The sequence below is a fragment of the Balaenoptera acutorostrata genome, chromosome 2 (genome assembly GCF_949987535.1).
Source record: "Balaenoptera acutorostrata chromosome 2, mBalAcu1.1, whole genome shotgun sequence".
In the NCBI taxonomy this organism is placed as follows: Eukaryota; Metazoa; Chordata; class Mammalia; order Artiodactyla; family Balaenopteridae; genus Balaenoptera; species Balaenoptera acutorostrata.
The window spans coordinates 34,867,721-34,887,183 of record NC_080065.1 but is presented as its reverse complement, the minus strand read 5'-3'; the positions used below and the strand labels follow the sequence as shown (position 1 = coordinate 34,887,183).

General features: G+C 40.7%; 1 protein-coding gene across 1 annotated transcript in view; it reads right to left on the bottom strand.

Moving 5' to 3' along the window:
• EGFLAM (EGF like, fibronectin type III and laminin G domains) overlaps positions 1 to 19,463 on the bottom strand; it is a 169,227-nt gene that overhangs the window by 44,810 nt on the left and 104,954 nt on the right. Inside the window, exons 8-12 of the mRNA XM_007192187.3 lie at positions 5,415 to 5,530; positions 4,500 to 4,818; positions 3,734 to 3,834; positions 2,386 to 2,486; positions 234 to 378 (exon numbers count right to left, since the gene is read on the bottom strand). Coding sequence (XP_007192249.2) covers positions 234 to 378; positions 2,386 to 2,486; positions 3,734 to 3,834; positions 4,500 to 4,818; positions 5,415 to 5,530 — 782 coding nt within the window. The remainder of the gene's footprint in view (positions 1 to 233; positions 379 to 2,385; positions 2,487 to 3,733; positions 3,835 to 4,499; positions 4,819 to 5,414; positions 5,531 to 19,463) is intronic.

The following is a 19,463-nucleotide window of genomic DNA, read 5'->3' as shown; positions in this document are numbered from 1 at the left end:
AGGGCCAGGATGCTGGCAAAGTCCTCCTCCTCCTCGGTAGATGTGGGATGGACACGTGCCCTGAAAGCCCACCTAGAGTGGAAGGCTGGCAGGGGCACATCGAGCCAGGTTGCATGGGTTTGCCATGAAAAGCAGCCCATCTTCCAGGGCTGCCAGCTCTCTGCAGTGGGACCCTGCCAGGGTGCTTGTGGTGCGTGCTGGGCAGGGGGGCAGGGAGTGAGGCTCGCACTCACCTGGGACTGGCCTGTCACCGGGGTGCCGTTGTTCAGCTGCAGCAGCCCATTCAGCCCATCTCTGTAGAGCGTAACCGTGTGCCAGGCCCCTAGTTTGATTTTGGTCTCACTTACGATGATGGCAACCCCAGTTCCACAGTTAAACCTGCGGGGGAAGAAAAGAAAAGGACAATTCTTAGATCAACCAGTTCATTATGTTTTCAGACTCCATGGACATCACTTCCAGGGGAATGGCTTCTTTGAGAGCCAGTCTGTTCCGAGTTAGGTTTACAAATATCAAGAGCTGTTTAGATCTACACACGGAAGAACTAGACGCCTCCTTCCCTGGGACCACCTCAGCCTGGTTGTCTTTAATCTGCCCATAGAACCTTTCAATGTGGGGTCTCCTTTAACCCAATTTTCTCTGCAGCTTAGCTTAGAGAATCCTGGGCAACTAAGATCTTCCCTCTCCTTCTCAGCAATGACCAGATGCTGAACATGGACTCAAGGTGCAGAGAATTAGAGCTTGAGTCATTCTGCTTCTGGGGATTTCTCTGGGGACTTCCCACAACTCCCAAATGACAGGCTCAGTGATGTTAATAAAATGTAAAAAAAAAAAAAAAAGAAACCAAGTCTTCACACTCTTTTTGACAAGCTGGCCAGCACTGCCATCTGTGTTCAGCTGGGCCTGAGTGCAGGGATGGTTTCCATGGGAGTCTCCAGCTCAGAGGGGATGTGGGTGGAGAACGAGCATTCTCAGACAGTTGCATTATTCTTGTTTTTTTTCCCAACCTCCGTATGGCCTGGGGTGCCCTCTGGTCACTATGCCTGACATGTAGGATTCTGACCTTTTCCAGTCAACCTCCAACCCGCCACCATGCCACATCCGCATGGGTTCTGAGGCTGCCGGTGGGGAAGGAAGCATAGCGGGTGTCATCCTTATCAGGATGTGCACTAATTGCAGCCCACTTCTCATGGCCTCCCTTTGTCTCCTGACCCTCAGTGGAGTGGAGTGGGGTGGAGAGGCTCACCCAGAGTGGGGGATCTCAGAATCACGCAGTAGGAGTTGCAGAGATGGAGAGCTGCTACCAGCAAATAACCAGCAGGGCTAGCGGGAGTCAGTCAGATCCTCCAAGGGTTAGATCCGCATAAGGTCAGGGCCACTGCCCCAGATCCTGCTGGCTGACCTCAATCTCCCATCAATCAACGCATTTAGCAAAGGATGCCGGGACAGGGGTGGGGGCATTTTCTACCCCACGTGGGATGCTTGACAGTCTTATCCTTCTTAACCAAAAGTAATTTTTGTGCTAAAATAGTCAAAAGACAATCATGGTTGGTGCTTACTGAACGCTTTGGCTACGGGTCAGGCACTGCTCTAAGTACTCTTATGTTTTAATGCATTTAATCCTCACGGTAGTCCTGCGAGGAAACATGGGCTCGGAGAGGTTAAGTCATCTGCTGACGGTCAGGCCGCAGGAGAATGGTGTCATCAGGATCTTAACCAGTGAGCCACGGAGAAGCACCCAGCTGATCCCCATTGGTTGTCCTCAAATAGGTGCCGTGTGCACCTCCATGAGGGTGGTTAAAACACTCACACGTCCACAGAACTCTGCATGCAGAAAACCACACATAAACTAAAAGTGGCTTCCAAGGTGCGCTGGGACACAAATGATCAGGGCAGAGGAGGTAAGTCAAATAGTCCACCACAGCCGTGAGGAAAGACGAGGATGGGGTCTGAGCCTCTGGAAACCCTTAGGAGGCTATGGGCTCCTCTCTGGGCTCCGTGCTGTCAGCCGTATCTACCGCAGGGGACAAGGAGGAGGTCCCAGCCTTCTTCCCATCGCATCGACCAAAGCTCAGGAGAGAAGGGACTCCATCGCTTTGGCTCACTGCCGCATTCCCAGGCGCTGCAGCGGTGCCTGGTACACTGTGGCAGCTCAAGAAACATTTGCTGGTGAATGAATAAATGATTACAAGGTTCCAAACTCAAATCTGAGGGGTAACCCTGCAATCTTGATACCCCAGTATTTAGTAAACTGGCCCATGCTCATCTTATACACACTGTTCCTTTATTTACAGGGATCCATTGTGTATAGATTTTGTTCACACTATAAAAAGGAAAACGTAACGTAGGGTAGTATTAAAAATCTGAGGGGTTTTTGGCAGGAGTTACCTGAACTGGAGTGAGCGCTGGATGACAGCCAGGGACATGAAATCCCCCCTCCCGTGCTCATTCTCCCCGCAGTAGAGCAGTAAGCCATCCTCCGCCTCTGCCTGTTATTATAGGAACGAAAGGCACACGAACAATGAGCACCTCTTCTTCCATAAAGGGCCCCCTGGAAACACTCATGAATACGAAACTTGAGCATCTCCGCTGCGTTCCTATTTACGAGCATGTGGACTCCAATTACTTCCCAGTTCACTTTCACTAAACAAAGGGCAGCGATATAAACAGTGCGTGAGGAATTTTGCAGTGACGTGAGAGGAAGGTGGTCCCATATCTGACCCACTCTTTACTTGGCTTCATGGATCCACCAGCAGAGGTTCTGGGAAACCATGTGCACAAAGACCGCAGTCACACAGGGGCTGCTCTCATGCTCATCAAATTCTATTCTCACCAAAGAGCATTTTAGTTTTTCCTTTTTTTTAAAATTTCCCATGCGAATTTGCTTCTTTCCTTCCATTAGGAGAACATGACAATACAAACAGCCCATGGACTAGTTTAGTTTTCACCCATGTTGTCTGTCCTAGACTGGGACAGATCATCTTTTGGACCCTCAACACTTTGACCATGACCTGAAGGGGAATTGTTTCCATATCTCCAAACCTTTTCCTGTCATCTGAGATACCCAAAAGAATCACTTTAAGCTGAAGGCAATGAATTCTGATCCACAGCTGATTCAGATCAGAGAGCATCTATTGGGCCCTCACTGTGTGCCAGGGTTGCATATAGTCATTTTTCTACCTGTTCAGTTACAGTCATAATAATGAACGTTGTTTGGGCTTCCTTTAAAAGGAATTTTGGGCTGGAGAATGCACTTATACCTTCTGAAATCCTGGCCTGAGAAGTGTTACTATTATGAGTGTTGACCGAAAAAAAAAACACACAACCTAAAAGTTGAGAATTATGTTTTATTTGGTGGACTTGCTGAGGACTTTAGCCCGGGGAACAGTCCCTCAGAGCTATCGGGCTTAAGTCCTCAGCAAATTTGCTGAATAAAACATAATTCTCAACTTTTAGGTTATGCATTTTTTTTTCAGTCAACACGAGCAACATGTGTGGGACCCAAATATTCTTCCTGGGAACCTTCAGGCCAACCATTTCCATAGTTCAGTAACATACAGAACACACCCTCCCTTTGCTGCCGCCCTTGAGTGTGTAAGTGTGCCCATGGTTCTCGCTAACCTGTGAATGGGTTTACCCCCCTGCTTCCTCTCCCCCTCTCCTCCTCCCTTTGATGTAGCACACTGCTGTGTTAAGGTGTCCAGTAAGCACTCGTCAAAGGATTAATCCTTCTTACCCTAAATTCAAGAGTAATTTGAAATGCCTGATAAGAGTTCTTCAAAGGTTCAAAGGTTACATAGGAGTGGCCAAAGAACTGAGGATACTGTATAACCATATCTGAAAAGAGAAAAAGACAGAATAAAAGAATGCTGTTTCCTTACTTCAAATGCAAAAAATCAGTACACACCATTGCCTGGATGTCATTAAGTAAAAACCCCTGATAGTCTGTTAAACCTAGCTTACCATCTTCTTCACTCTACTCTTTACCCCCAGGATTATCATTCCTGGGGACTTTGAGCTTCTGAAATTCTTAGGGAGAAACTGGATCTTTGGAGATTGTTACTTACCACCCTAAAGAGAAATCAATGGCTTTAAGGCCACTGACACCTGCTTTCTAGCTGTACATCTGTGTAATATAAGTTGGCTCAATTATTATCCTTCTTAACCTTCACGCACATGTTTCTGCTGCATTTTCTTAGTAGAGGTGTGATAAAAGTAAACCCACCCCCAAGATGCCATCAGGATGATTTATTAATTGCTCCAAAAGGACTACGTGTTTGGCACATATAAGAATAGGGCTGCTATCTAACTAGAAGCAATGGAAGTCGCCTCACATTTGCCCTGTGTAGCTAACTAGCTAATTTAATGACTAAAACATGGGAGAAGGGGCTTATCTTAGAAAAAGGACTTGAAGGAACCACGTGTGGATGCAAAACTGCCCTCTGGCTCCCAGTAGGGCCAACACACCACCATGTTCCCCACCCCACCCCCCAAGGGCCTACCTTCTGAGCAGCTCTCACCACCTTTGCCCAGCTTGCAGTGGCATCGAGAGCCCCCCCAGTTGTAGTCATTGACACAAAAGCTGTCAGCAGAGCAGAGAGTTTCATCACAAGACACGTCAAAAAGCCTTGGCATCATAGCCACACCATTCTTCCCTTTCCTCTCCACTGGAGTGGGCTGAGGAGCTACCTCAGTCATGGGGAGAGATGCTGGGGTAGGGGGGACAAGCCTAGAAATGGTCATTGGGTTCGATATGGGCGCCATCTTGGATTCCACCCAAAATTTCTTATTCCCTTCTTTGATAGCAGGAAGCGGTTTAACCTAAAGACAGAGAAGGAAAAGAAGTTCAAGATTAACACAGAGCACAGTAATTAGATTGCCTTATTTATAGCTGACGCCTAATACTTGAAAATATAGTCACTTTTGATATTTACCAAAACCTTGGGATGTACAGAGGGCAAATAGTTCTGACTCCAGTTTATGGATAAAGAACTTGAGGCTCAAGGATTTTAAGTACCTTCTCTTATACTACTCAGAAAATCAGTGCTAAAGCTGATATTATGTGATTTATTATTATTACAATATCACAAAGATGCATTTACCTTGTCAAGGAATTGTTCATTTCCTTATAAAAACTGACTTTATAAAATTTCACTTAGTGGGACTCTAAATATGTTTCTGCCAGATTGTGAAGTCAGCAGGCAAGAGCTGACTACAGAACATCAGCATGGCTGGTACCTAGTTACTATTAATTTATGATCACCTGGTGCCTAAGAGTCAGAGGAAATAAATGTGTCCAAAGCAAATGAGCCAAGTTAAGTAAGTTTCAAGTAAAATGTTAGTGGTCCATTGACTAAATCACCTTGTTCAGCAAGGAAACAAAAACACCCAGGTTTTAAAGCAGTACTTTTCGTTACCTCCTCAAAGGAAATATCCAAATCTAAGTCGTCTTCATATGCGTCATCATCCTCGCTGACTTCTGTGTCAGTTATATAATGGGGTCCATAGCTCCCACTTCCTGATTCCTCGGGGCCTTCACAGAGAAAAGCAGCACACCGCAGTCAACACATGCCTTCGCTGCTCCCTTTTTTATGCTAACGCAGCCACATACAGAGCTGTGCTGAATGGATGGAGGTGTATCGGAAACACACAAGGAATTCAACACAAAAGAGGAAGCAGCACTGAGCAAAAAATATGAAAAACATTTCATCTCATAAGTAATCAAGGAAATGCCTGTTAAAACCAGAAGGAGCTGCCATTTTATACTGACGAGACTGGCAAATACAAAAGTTGGGCAATAAAAAATATTACCAAGGATGGGATCAATGGAGACTCATACTCTGATGTTAGGTGTGTAAACCGGTACATCCTCTTTGCAAAACACTTAGAAATATTTAATGAAGTAGAATATGTTCATACCTTTTGATGCGGCAATGTCACCCCAACTTACAAAATCTGGAGAAACTTTTCCACATGTGCAAAGAGACGTGCATAACACATTCATAGCATCAGAATTTGTAATTGTAAAAAAACCCAACTTTGCTATTTTTATAATATCAAGTAATACCCCAAAAATCTATCAACAGGTAATGGATAAATGAATTATAGTATATCTATGGAATGGGATACTATGTAACACAGGAAATGAATAAATGAATATTTAATGAATCAACATGGTTTAATCTCACAAGATTTCATGCAAAAAATGCAAGTTGCACAGGAACATATCCAGTTTGATGCCATTTATATAAAAGTCAACAGCAAGAAAAACTATATATTATTTAAGGATATATATATACAATTGTCCCTCTTCCCTTGGCATCTGAGGGGTGGTTTTGGTGCAGGACCCCCTCAGATACCAAAATCTCCGGATGCTCAAGTTCCTTATATAAAATGGCAGAGTACAGTCGGTCCTTGGTATCTGCGGATTCTGTATCCACGGACTCCACCAACCACGGATCAATATGGACGGCTGACTACATTCAAACTCTTAAGAAAAGTAACACAAGGGCCAAAACTACGTGGGAAAGGTTAGAAGAGGGATATGAATGAGGTGTGACTCACAGGGGCCTTTGATAGTACTCTATAATATTCTCCTTGTTAAGATAGATGCTAGGTACCCATGACTGTTCATATTATTTTTATATATTATATAAAAACATAAAAGTAATACCACATATATATAAAAGTATATATATATATATATATATATATATATATATATATATATATATATATATATATACTTTTGACGTATGAGATATTTCATTAAAAGTTCTTTAAAATAAGAAAGAGACAGTATACTAGAGCAAGCACTCCCACACCCAGGAAAAAAAGGGGCCCTGGGTGGCATCTTGGAGGTCAACCATTTCCATACATCTTAGCAGGACAACAGGATCTTTCAGAACTGGAAGGTGGGCTGAGAAGAACTCATAGGGGACAATACAGGGTATTGTTCTTTGGGAGATGGTCAGATTAACATTTTTATTCAGTTGTCACCCACAAAGTCTACTGACCCACAGCAGTCCTGACTTAGGCTAGACACAGGAAGCCCTACCCCCAGGATCTGAGAGTCCTTCAAAGTGCTGCTCCATAGCGCCCCCAATTCCTCCTGGTGGCTTTGGGTAGGCACAGGTACCAGCTGCCTTCTCTAATCCAGTCACACCGGGCACCTGGCTTTACGGCTGTAACAACTCTGGCAACAGAAACTGACTTTTGTAGGTCATTGATGCCCATTAGTTATTGAATGATTAGTTAAAAAAAAGAAAAAAATGACATTAAAAACATAAATTGAACTTAAAGACAATTCTGCTTTCAGCATAAGCTAAGCCAAACACCTTTCTCACAAAAGCAAACTCACCCTCTTCTAAGCAAAGAGCAAGCAGATTGAACACGAAACTAAAGGAAATGTCAGAAAGGGAGTGTGGGATGCCTGCTCAGGGGGCACGCTGCTGACCGGATATCTCCTCCTGCACCAGGAAGAGGGAGACGTGGTCGGCAGGTGATCCAAAGACATCGGGGAAGGTCCTGTTCTCAGGTATCAGGCACATCTTGGTGGAGGTGTTCTCACCACCTCCACACCAATTCCCCAGTTTTATTTAAAATAGCCCACATGTCAGCTGAAAATTCAAGCCTGTTGATGCCAAATTTATACCTGGATGCCAATTCTCTTAAGCCACCTGCATCCAGCCAGCACAGCTGTGTGCCAGACGTCTTCACACAAAAAGCCAGAGACCCTTGAAAACAGCTTCCCCTCTCTTGTCTCTCTGTATCTTTGTATCTTTCTATTTCTCTCCCCGCCTCTCTCTCTTTCTCTGGGTCTCTTTCTTCTCCCCCTCCTCACTCTCCATTTCTATCTCTGTCTCTCTCATATTTTCAGAATGGATGAATTTCACTAGAAAGAATTCATTTGGTAATAAAATAATTATGTAGCACATGCATGGAGAGACCTGGGTTTTATCTTCAGTAGGCGGACCTCCGTACCTCCAGGGTGTTCACCCTTGCCCTCTGCACATTTTAGCCATTCTTGTACGATTCTCATCATGTCAAGATTCTCTGCATTTCATCTTATAATACTCTATCTGGAAAAAAATTCTTCAAAGACCCCAACTGCCGACAAGATAGATGTCCAGGCTCCTTGGTCAAGAATCCCAACGATCACAACTCCTCTTTTTCCTCCCTTCTCCTATCACCATTATTTATTGAAACCTACTGCCTCTCTCCTACTGACAGGTACTGTTGTGTGCTTCATATCATACATTTCTAAACTTTACAATAATCCTGAAAGGTAAGTGTGGTAAATTTCATTTGGTAGATAAGAAACTGAAGTCAGGGAAGTTAAGTGGTTTGACCAAGATGAAATCCTTTGTAACTGGCCAAGCCTAACTCAAAACCAAATTTGTCTGATTGCTGCTTTCCCAGTGCCTGTAGGAGAAGAAATCACTGTGGAGAGAGGAAGAGCCTGGGATTTAGAAAATTAACATTTATTGCTCATTTTACTGTGCCAAGAGCTTTTCATAGATTGTTTCTATTAATTCTCACAAAATCCTGTGAAATTGGTATTATTACTCCCATTTTACCATGTGAAGGTATAAACTGAAAAAGATTAAATAACTTGCTCAAAGGCACACAGACAATAAACAGCAGCCCTAGATTTATCCTTGGTCTCTTTTTTGATTACATCATGCCACTTACAATCGGACTCCAAATCATGGTTTTGACTCTTTTTTTTCCCCTCTTCCAAAGTCTTAATGGCCAAACTGGTTTACCAGTTGACTTGTGAACACATCTTGTGTTTTCTTACCCCAAGACTTTGGTTAATGCTCTTCTCCACATCACCTTCCTTTTCCCTCTTGTGCGTCCTTATACATAGTCTACCCACCCTTCCAGCTGCATGCATTCTGTGGAGACAGAGCTGAATGTGTATCATCCAAAGACCAAAATCAAGTGATATTTTAAAAAGAGAACAACAGACTCTTCTGGAAAATAAAGGGTGACTCCAGAAACGACGGAGCAGCCAAGGCCTGTAGGACATTCTTGAACCCCTCCTGGATGGTGCCATCCACCCACGAATAAGTGCCCCTAATCATGAGCTCAGAATAAGCTTCCACAGTTTGTTGAACTCAATGGATATTTAAGATGGTTTTTACATCTTCTGGACTCCTGGCCTCAGAATGTTGCCCTTGTGTTTCTCAACTCAATTGTGAACCCCCTGAGGGCAGGAACCATATTTTAGACTTCTTGATATGCCTCCCCATCCTCCATTTAACTAATACTTCACATACTCACCAAAAGCCAAGGCTTCCACCAGGCACGGGAGATACCACCACAGTGCTGCACTATGGTGGGACTTTGTCCTGTCCTGGCCCAGCTGGTCAGGCCTGTTTAAGTGGTGGAAAAATCCTTGTATGGTGAGTCTTTGCCCCCAAATCCAAAGACATTCTCCCCAAACTGCCACCATTCCTGTCTCTTTCCCCAACTCAGAGCTAGACATTTAGAGCTGGAAGAGGACTTAGACACCATCCGGTCCAAAAGTCTCATTTCATAAATGTGGAAACTCAGGCCACAGAAGAGAAGTGACTTAAAACCAAGGTCATGCATCTCATTAGTGGAAAATTCAGGACAAAACCAGACCATATGACCCTTAGTTCAATACGCAAAATAACATACAAATGTTTTGACACCGAGTATCTAAGATACTTTAGCCAGAAGGATATAGAGGAACCAGGGGTTGGAGTGTGGGTAACTGAGTTCTCATCCTGCCCTTTAACCCACCCTAGGAAGTCTACCTTGAAGGAAACTCTTAGAGGAAAGGACCACAAATGCATTGCTGCAGCTATGAAATGGTACCATGATGAGAATGGAAATGACTCCAGCTTCTCTGCTCGTTTTGACAAGTAAAATAAGGCATATATTGTTCAATGAGTAAGGTTCCTCGGTCCTTATAATCATTGCTTCTGTTTGAGACTGCATATAACCTATCTCTTTGAAGCCAGAGGTTACTGCTCAGTTTGGGGAAACAAAGGGTGTGAGATAAGGGTGGGACGAGAATGTGGAATTAGAAGGACTTAGAGTCAAAGACATCTTGACTTTTGTAGAAAGGTCTTGGAGATCAGCTAGCACAAGTCCATTTTACAGAGGAGTAAACTGAGGCTCAGAGAGACCATGTGACTAGCCCACAGAGACAGTTCAGTGGCAGAGCTGGTCTAGAATTCTGGACTCCCGACGCTGTACTCCAATACTCTTTGCAGCATCTCTTCCTGTTTCTCATAATTATCCAGGCTAATTGTCATTTCCCATTTTTAACAGGAAGGAAATGAGCAGAGAGAGGACCAGACCCAGTATGGTGTGAAGACATCTGGAATGAACTTCCCCACTCTTGTTTCCTGATGACCCCACCACCTCAGATCTCAAATCCATGGCTTCCCTAAAGATTTTACCAATGCTGTTTCTAAGTGAGCACAGAATGTACAATCCAAGCCACTGATAAGAATTCTCCCAGTAGCCTGGGGTTATTGTAATTAAAGTGCACAACTCATCTCTCTCTCTACTTGACACTTTGTTAATTAGGAAAAGAGAACATTAAAAAGGAGTCATTTATTTAGAACCAGAATAGTCAAATCATTAACTGAATACAAAACAAGTTCAAGGGGCTTCCGTGGTGGCGCAGTGGTTGAGAATCCGCCTGCCAATGCAGGGGACACGGGTTCGAGCCCTGGTCTGGGAAGAGCCCACATGCCGTGGAGCAACTAGGCCCGTGAGCCACAACTACTGAGCCTGCGCGTCTGGAGCCTGTGCTCCGCAACAAGAGAGGCCGCGATAATGAGAGGCCCGCGCACCGCAAGGAAGAGTGGCCCCCGCTTGCCGCAACTAGAGAAAGCCCTCACACAGAAACGAAGACCCAACACAGCCAAAAATAAATAAATAAATAAATAAATAAATTTTGAAAAACAAGTTCAAGGGTTATTCCACTACAAGGAAAACTAATACAGAAAAGACAAATTTCTATTACTATATTACAAGATGACTTTTATTTTTTTTAAAAAAAACCTGTATGCTTGGTTTTATTGAGGCATCACTAGTTTTCTATAAACAGTAAGTTTCTCTGATGTATCGTGGTATAGTTGGAAATACCCCTAGTCATGAAAACCAAAAATTGGGAGAGAGATGGACACAAATGACTGTGTGACCTTGAACGAGTCATTTAATCTCACCGGTTCTTGTGTTTTCTAATAAAACAAGGAACTGGACTGGATTTGATGACCTGCTGGCACTAACATTCTGCGACCCTAAAGTTTACACTTTTAATTCAGATGCATTGCAGGCACCTGTTACTCCAAGCGAAGTTTGAAAAAGAAACAACTAGGGAATTTCACTTATGTGGATGAAAAAAGGAGTTAGTTCATCATGGGAGTTACACGTCTTGGGGATTGTAACTTTGTGTTCAATAATATAAGCCTCCCAGAAGATGTGAGTTATCATTTATCAGAATTCATCTTCATTCATAAGGACCAGGTTGTAGTTGGGTCTCTTTTCTTAACAGCTCTTAGCAATGATTAGAGAAGAGCACTTATTCTTCACTCCTGAAGCTGCAATCATGAGAAGAGCTTCCTGAAATACTGTTGAGTGCTCGTCCAACCTTTTCACCTCCCTACAGAGGTAGAGACAGAAACTTAGATGCTGAGTAGAAGCATTTGGTCCATATTTCTGAACTGAGTGAAGCTAATCTATCAAAGGACCTGGGGGAGGGAGGAGGAATTTGGGGCAAATTTGGTCTCTCCCACCTTCCCTCTCTACCTCGACAAGTGGAAAGCAGTGACCTGGGCAGGTGTGACCTCTCTGCAAACCCAAACTTTCCCTCAAGTGGGTTCCATAGCCTGGATTGGGCAAAAGGGAGTTTGCAAAAGGGAGCTTGTGCCTTAGAGTAAACTATGTTCTCTGATCTAGCCTTTATCATAAACAAGGACGAGGATGGCATTTGATTCTTTATCGTCTGAGTTTGCTGTCTTATTTCTCAGTTGGTTCAGAAAATTGACAAAGAGAAGAAGTGTTATCAGTTGGGCATCCTCAAAACCCCAACATCAGCCTTGGCGACACAGGGACTCAGAGGCTCTGCAAGAACGCTGAATGGTTTCCTTTGCTCCTCCCTTTCCCACAAATAATCTGTCTGGTTCTTTTCTTTCCACCTGAGCGAAACTAACTCATCCCGGGGTACGTTTCTGTGGTGGTAGGGGTGGGATGGTTGGGAGAGAATGGCTCTAAAGAACCAGCTATAGGCAGATATGTTTGCTCTTTTCCATTCATCATGCTTCATGAAACCCTTACTTGACAACAGCCCAAGAATGGCACCCCGGGCACCAAATGACTTCTAGAGCCCTCACCTCAAAAATTCCCTGACTCCTTTACCTTTATGATCTTTATGCCTGCACACACAGAGGAAGCGTCAACTGCATAACCCCTGTGGAGTGTTGTCTTTTGAGGAACACAAACAAGTCAACCAAGCACAACCCACTGTAGCCTTCTCCCTTGGAGTCTCCCTTTCTAAAGATAATGGGGCTGTGGAAAGCTAAGCAGATGGCCAGAAACCAAGGTGTTAGGTACCTGCTTCTCTACTACCTGCTGATGGAGGAGATACATAGGCAAAGCATAACGCCAGAGGTGGCTGTGAACATAGCAGGACAACCTACGACCATGTTTTCATCATGGTGTGCTAAAAATTTCAGGTGTGGACTCTTTGTAACTTCAGAGAATAATGAATACTAATTTGTTGACAACATTCTGTGGGGATACTCAGGACTTGAGGTGGAGTGGGCAGTGTACAATTTAGATAGGCAAGTAAAATATTTCTAAACAGCTGAAATAGTGGCTGGCAGGGTTATGTATACAGCAGGCCCTCAGTACGTATTACTTAGATAAGAGAGTGAGTGAATGACTGAATGTTCTCTATAAGAGCTAAGTCTTCTTACAGGGTGCTCTGCGCATGACAAATGCAAAAAAAAAAAAATGTTTGTTGAAAGACCCTAGCTTTAATCTGGTCATTGGCAATGCTGTAAGTGTTTAATCAGTCATTTTCACTGGGAGTTTAGTAGTAATTCTCAAGTAACTATTAATAACAGAAAACTACTGTCCATAGTGTCAGGAAGATAACAGGGCTTAAAAAGTGAGAGTTTACTCTCTCTCCACCCTACTCCTCTCTTTCTCTTTCTTCAAGATAATTTGACAGTATATACCAAGTGTTTGAGTTAGTTGATTTTCTGATTCTACTACTAGGAATTTGTCCTAAGAAAATAGTCAGATGTATAAAAACACTCATTATCATTTAAACATTACTTTAAGAAATTTAATGGCATGTTCTATGTTCATGGGATGAATTTATGTTTGGAAATATGGAGGTCATTGGCTCTCTTTCCATGAGTGGTGGGATTGGAAGCAGATTGGGGTGAGTTGAAGAGTTAATAGGAGGTTGGAATAAAAGTAGTAACAGTGAATGTAGACAACACAATAACTCTAGCCTGAAGGAAAGCAGAGAAATGAGATGGTAGGTGGAAGGGTTGTGGGATCCAGGAACTCTTTTCTGTGAGTGTGGAATACATGTTTGCATGCTGACGGGAATGATCTAGAAAAGCAGAGAGTGAAGGATGGATCATGTAGGAGAGATTGGGGGGCAGCAAACAAAGAACAGATGTATTTGGTGTGATCTCCAATTGGCTTAGTATTGTACAAGACAGGGCTTGGTTCAGATCTTGCACTTGGGAATCAGGAGGTAGAATAGAGAGACTGAGATGAGAAGGAGAGAGGAGATGCAGCTCACCAGTGGCTCACAATCCAGTGAGGAGGAAGACACATGTACCCACAACCGCAGGGCAAGATGATTGATGCTATTGTGAGTGTGATCTCCAGTGTCTCTGTGGGTTTTCTGTGCTCCTTAAAGTGGCTTCAGAGTGGAGCACCAACTGTGGTTCAGTTCTCTTGTAGGTATTCTGATTGGCAAATGGTCTAAACCAAAGACACTTACACCCTATCAATCATCCCTCTTCTCTCCTCCGAGAAAAGGTGCTAGGAGAAAATAATTACCATCACGAAATTCTGTGTTTGATTAAATGATAGTTCAGCAGTGAGAGTGAAACAAAAACATGATCGCAAAGCCTGAGAGAGTTTGTCCCTAACAGACCTTCAAGGATTTACTGAGAAGTATACTTCAGGAAGAAGAAGGAAGGAGTAAGATGCAAAGGGTAGTGGGCAGAGAAACTGTATGGATAAATCTAAACAAGCGTTACTGTAAAAATAAATAAATAAAAAGCCTAAACTTGTACCTATTAAACAAAGTGGAACAAAAATGCTGAAAAGTAACATGTAAGACAAGAAGGAATTAATTTGGATCGAAGCTGCTAAGGTCCTTTTATTGTTTGTGAAGAAGGTAATAGATGTTGATTAACTTTAGACCATAAAAGTTTGAAAGTTAACAATTTATGGGTAGTAAATAAAAGAATATATAATTTCATCCCAATAGAGAGGAAAGGGGACTAAGAAAATACAGTCAATTCTATAGAAGACAGGAAAGGAGCAAAGATAAAGACCCTGTCTCCAAGAAAATGGAAAAAGCAGAGTAAATAGTACAAAATAAGATGGTAGAAATAAATAAAATATGTCAACAATTATAATAACTGTTAACGTAATAAACTCGCCATTTAAAAGACAGTGCTTGTCAGATTGGATTTTTAAAAGTTAAGCTATAGGTTGTTTCCCAACAGTACTTAAAACATAAGACACAGAGAGATCAAATGTTTAATAAAAAAAAAAAAAGTAACAGATGTTTCAAGCAATAGCTAAAAGAAAGCTAGTGGATCTACATTATTATTGGACAACATAGACTTTAAGGGAAAAATGAAGTATTATTAATGATAAAAATTGTTACTAAGTAATGCATAAAGGAACCATCAGGAATACAAAACGTGTAGGTATCTACTATTACAACCTCATATATATATCAAAAAAATTGAGAGAGGTGCAGGGAGATACAATGGAAAATTTTAACGTATCTCTCTCAGTAATTGTTAGATCAAGCTGATAATATAGAAGATTTGAACAATGATATTAAAAACCTTGATCAAAAGGACATATATAAAACCCTAGACACCAAAATAAGAGGATGCATAGTCTTTTCAAAAGTACATGGGAAAATTGCATGAGAAGAAAATTGTAACTACAGAAAAAGAAAAGAAAATTCCACAGATTCCAAAAATTTAAAACAGACTTCTAAATATAAGAGCCTTGGGAATAAATCTAACAAAAGCTATGAAGGACTTTTATGAAAAAATGTGAAAAGCCTATTAAAAGCCTTTGAAAAATATCCAAACGAACAGATGAGATATAGCCATGAAGTGGATGATTCTATATCACAGAGATACTAATTCCTCCAAAATTATTTATAAATTTAATATAATTCTAATTTTTAAAATTCAACATAAGTCTGATTTTTAAAATCCCTTCAGGGTTTTTCACCATATTGGAAAACTGATTCTAAAACTTATATTGAAGAGCAAAGGGTCAAGAACAGACAATTTTGAAGAACAAAGTGCAGTAGAATTACCTACCAGATATCATGACTTTATAAAGCTGTAGAAACTAAGACAGTGTGGTATCCTATTTTATTTTACTTTATTTATTTATTTATTTGGCCACGCTGTGTGGCATGCAGGATCATAGTTCCCTGACCAGGGATGGAACCCATGTACCCTGCAGTGGAAGCATGGAGTCTTAACCACTGGACAGCCAGGGAAGTCAGTGTGGTACTGATAACGAAATAGACTACAGAACTCAGGAACAGATTCACAGATGTATGGAGATCTGATACATCAGAAAGATGCTGCTGCAAATCAACAGGAGAAAAGATGAATAATTCAATAATTGGTGCTGGGGCAAGTGGTTATCTGTATGGAAAAAAATATTAAATTAGCCTCCTACTTCTCCATACCTAAAACTAAATCCTAGATACATTAAGATTCTAAATATGAAAAGCAGAATTTTCAAAATTTTAGAATAAAATAGAAGATTTTGCTTAATGACCTTGGGGAAAGGAAGTAGTTTAAAAAAAAACACACACAGAAAGCATAAATTATAAAGAAAATTGAGATATTTAACTACATTAAAAAATACTTCTATTCAATAATTGATATCATAAGTGATATCATAAGTGAAGGATAAGTCACAGACTAGAAGAAGATATTTGCAACACATTATTGGCTAAGGATTAGAATTTAACTGTACATATATCAATGCTTATTAATATTTATTTATATGTAAATATACACTATGTATATAATTAAGTACATGTTTATTCCAATAAAAATAGGCAAAACATATAAAAAGTCATAAGATGACTAATAGTTATAAAATTATGTTTAACTTCACTAAAAATAGAGAGATGCAAATCAAAGCAATAATGCATCAGACGGACCACGTGTAAAAGTCTGACTAATACCAAGTGTCAGCAAGGACATACAGCAAGAAGAGTTTTGAACACACTTCCAGGGGGAGTGAAGATAGCTACGATCACTTTGAGGAACAAATTTCTCAAAGGCGATGGAGCTGAAGATATGCATGCACTACAACCTAGCAATTCCATTTGTAAGCACATACTCAAGGAAACATATATGAGATTGTTCATTGCAACACTGTAATGGCCAAAAATTGGAACAATTTAAATGTCCAACATCAAAATAATTGATGGATAAACTATGGTATATTTATACACCAGTGTCACTATACAGCAGTGACACTGCATTAAGTAGAACTTTACAATTTAATCTGCAAAACCATAATGCAGTGGGAAAAAATCAGTCACAAAAGGATACTTGCCATGTCACTGCATTTATAAGAAATGTAAAAACAATCAGAACCATACCACATTGTTTGTAAATAAATAAATATATATATATATGTTACATATAATGATTAAAATGCAGGGAAATCATAAACTCTAAATACAAATACCTCTCAGAAAGAAGGGATAAGAATGGTGTGGGGAGGGGTACACAGGGGCTGCCCCAATATCTGTAATTTTTGTTTGTTTGGTAACACTGAAGAAAATATGGCAACTCTTAAGATTCGGCAAGAAAGCTTAGCCAGTGCCCCGAGTTGTGGCACTCGGGATCTTCATTGCGGCATGAGAGATCATTAGTTGCAGCATGTGGAATCTTTAGTTGCGGCATGCATGAGGGATCTAGTTCCCTGACCAGGGATCGAACCTGCATTGGGAGCACAGAGTCTTAGCCAGTGGACCACCGGGGAAGTCATGGATCCAAAGGATTCCTGATATTTTTCACTCTGCTTGAAACTGTCCATAATAAAAAGAAAGCAATGTAACAAAGCCTGAATTTTATTAGGAGATTGAAAATCCACACCTAAGATAATAAGGAAAGGAAATAAGGAAAATTGATACTGGAGAAACTTGAACCAGTGATTTGAAGATGAACCTGAGGAATTACCCCAGAATGCTGAGAAAAATGTCAAAGAGATTAAAAAATATATGAGAGAAAGTAATAGATATGGATGTGGATATAGAGCACAAGGTCCAAACTGAGGGATTATGGGTGTTTCTCTGGTATTTACCAGAATAATGGGAACAGAAATGAGAATCAAAAGCATAAAAATATAACTTGTCTGAGCTGGAAAAAAAGCAGGAGAATATATTTTGAAAGGGCTAATATTTCCACTGAAATAAGATCTACACCTAGACGTAAACTGGCAAAATTTCGACAGGATAAAGAAAAACTTCAGGAATCAAGATGGTGATTTCTGTGTAGACAAGCAGTTGGGCAAGTAAAGAAATACTTGATGCTGAAATACATAGTACAGGAGGTGATTTATCCAGATTGTTTCTGGTTTAGTAAAGACAAATTAGGAAGGCAAAGGAAGTTCTACTATCTTCAGAGAGAGTGTGTCTGAACTAAAAAGAATTAAGATACATTTGATAACCACTAGTTTGTTCTCTATATCTGTAAGTCTATTTCTTTTTTGTTATATTCACTAGTTTGTTTTATTTTTTAGATTTCACATATAAATGATATCATACAGTATTTGTCTTTCTCTAGTAGGGAGAGGAAAGGGGGGAGGAGCAAGACAGAGGTAGGGGGTTAAGAGGTACAAACTGTTATGTATAAAATAAATAAGCTACACGGATATATTGTACAACCCAAGGAATATAGCCAATATTTTATAATAACTATAAATGGAACATAACCTTTAAAAATTGTGAATCACTATGTTGTATACCTGAAACTTATATAATATTGTACATCAACTATACTTCAATAAAAAAAGACAAAAAATAATTTGGACCAGGAGCTGGGGAGAGGAAGGAATGGAGAATTATTACATTGCTTAATGGACAGAGTTTCTGTCTGGGGTGGAAAAAATTCAGGGGGTAGATGATGGTGACAGTTGCAAACATTGTAAATGAACTTAATGCCACTAAACTGTACACTATAGATGGTGAAATGGTCAATTTTACGTTATGTATATTTTACCACCATACAAAAATAATAAACGAAAGAAAAAGAATTAAGATACTTTTGAAATATCCTTTTGAACTCCAGTTTAAAAAAAAAAACTCTGGTATTCAATAGCAGAATGTATGTTAGGTGTTGGTCTTCAAAATATAGTCAAGGAATTTACTTAATAATTCTAAGGGACATATTATCACTGCCTCTAATTTTCGAAGGGTTTTCTTTCTGTCAAGTTTGATCATTCCCATAGACATGCCATTATTCAACAATGCAAGTTTTTAGGTGGATCAGTCAAAATCGAGCCATGCAAAAAAAATTTCCTCATCATTAAACCACTATTAAAACCACCATTACAGTCAGTATTCACTATAATGTTCAATATTATTTATACAATGATTTCTTTGGTAATTTCTTCCTGTAACTGTATCCAGAAAAAAAATTATTTTCACTGAAAAACTAGTTTGCATCCTTTGGTCAGACATTGAGAGTTCTATAAGACCTTGATTTCTTTCTTGTCTTTGCTAATAGGAAGTTTGGTGTTTAGTGACATCCAGGACTTAACTGTCTCATCTCATACAATTATGTTACCTACCTCTATCTGGTTTCTGATCATCTTATCATATTTCTTTTTTAATTAAGGTGTGTGAGTGTGTGTGTGTCAGTGTGTGTCAGTGTGTGTGTGAATGAGTGTGTGTGTGAGACAGTGTGTGTGTGTGTAAATTTCCTCAAAGTGGTATTGTGCATGGGTGAAATACAAATGACTTAAAAATACATTCACTGTACATCTCATACCTGCGACTCATTTATTTTGCAAATGGATGTTTGTACCTCTTCACCTCTCTTACCTATTTCTTTGCCCCCCACTCCCCCTCCCCTCTGGCAACCACCTGTGTGCTCTCTGTATCTACAACTCTCTTTTGTTATGTTTGTCCGTTTGTTTTTGATTTTTAGATTCCGCAT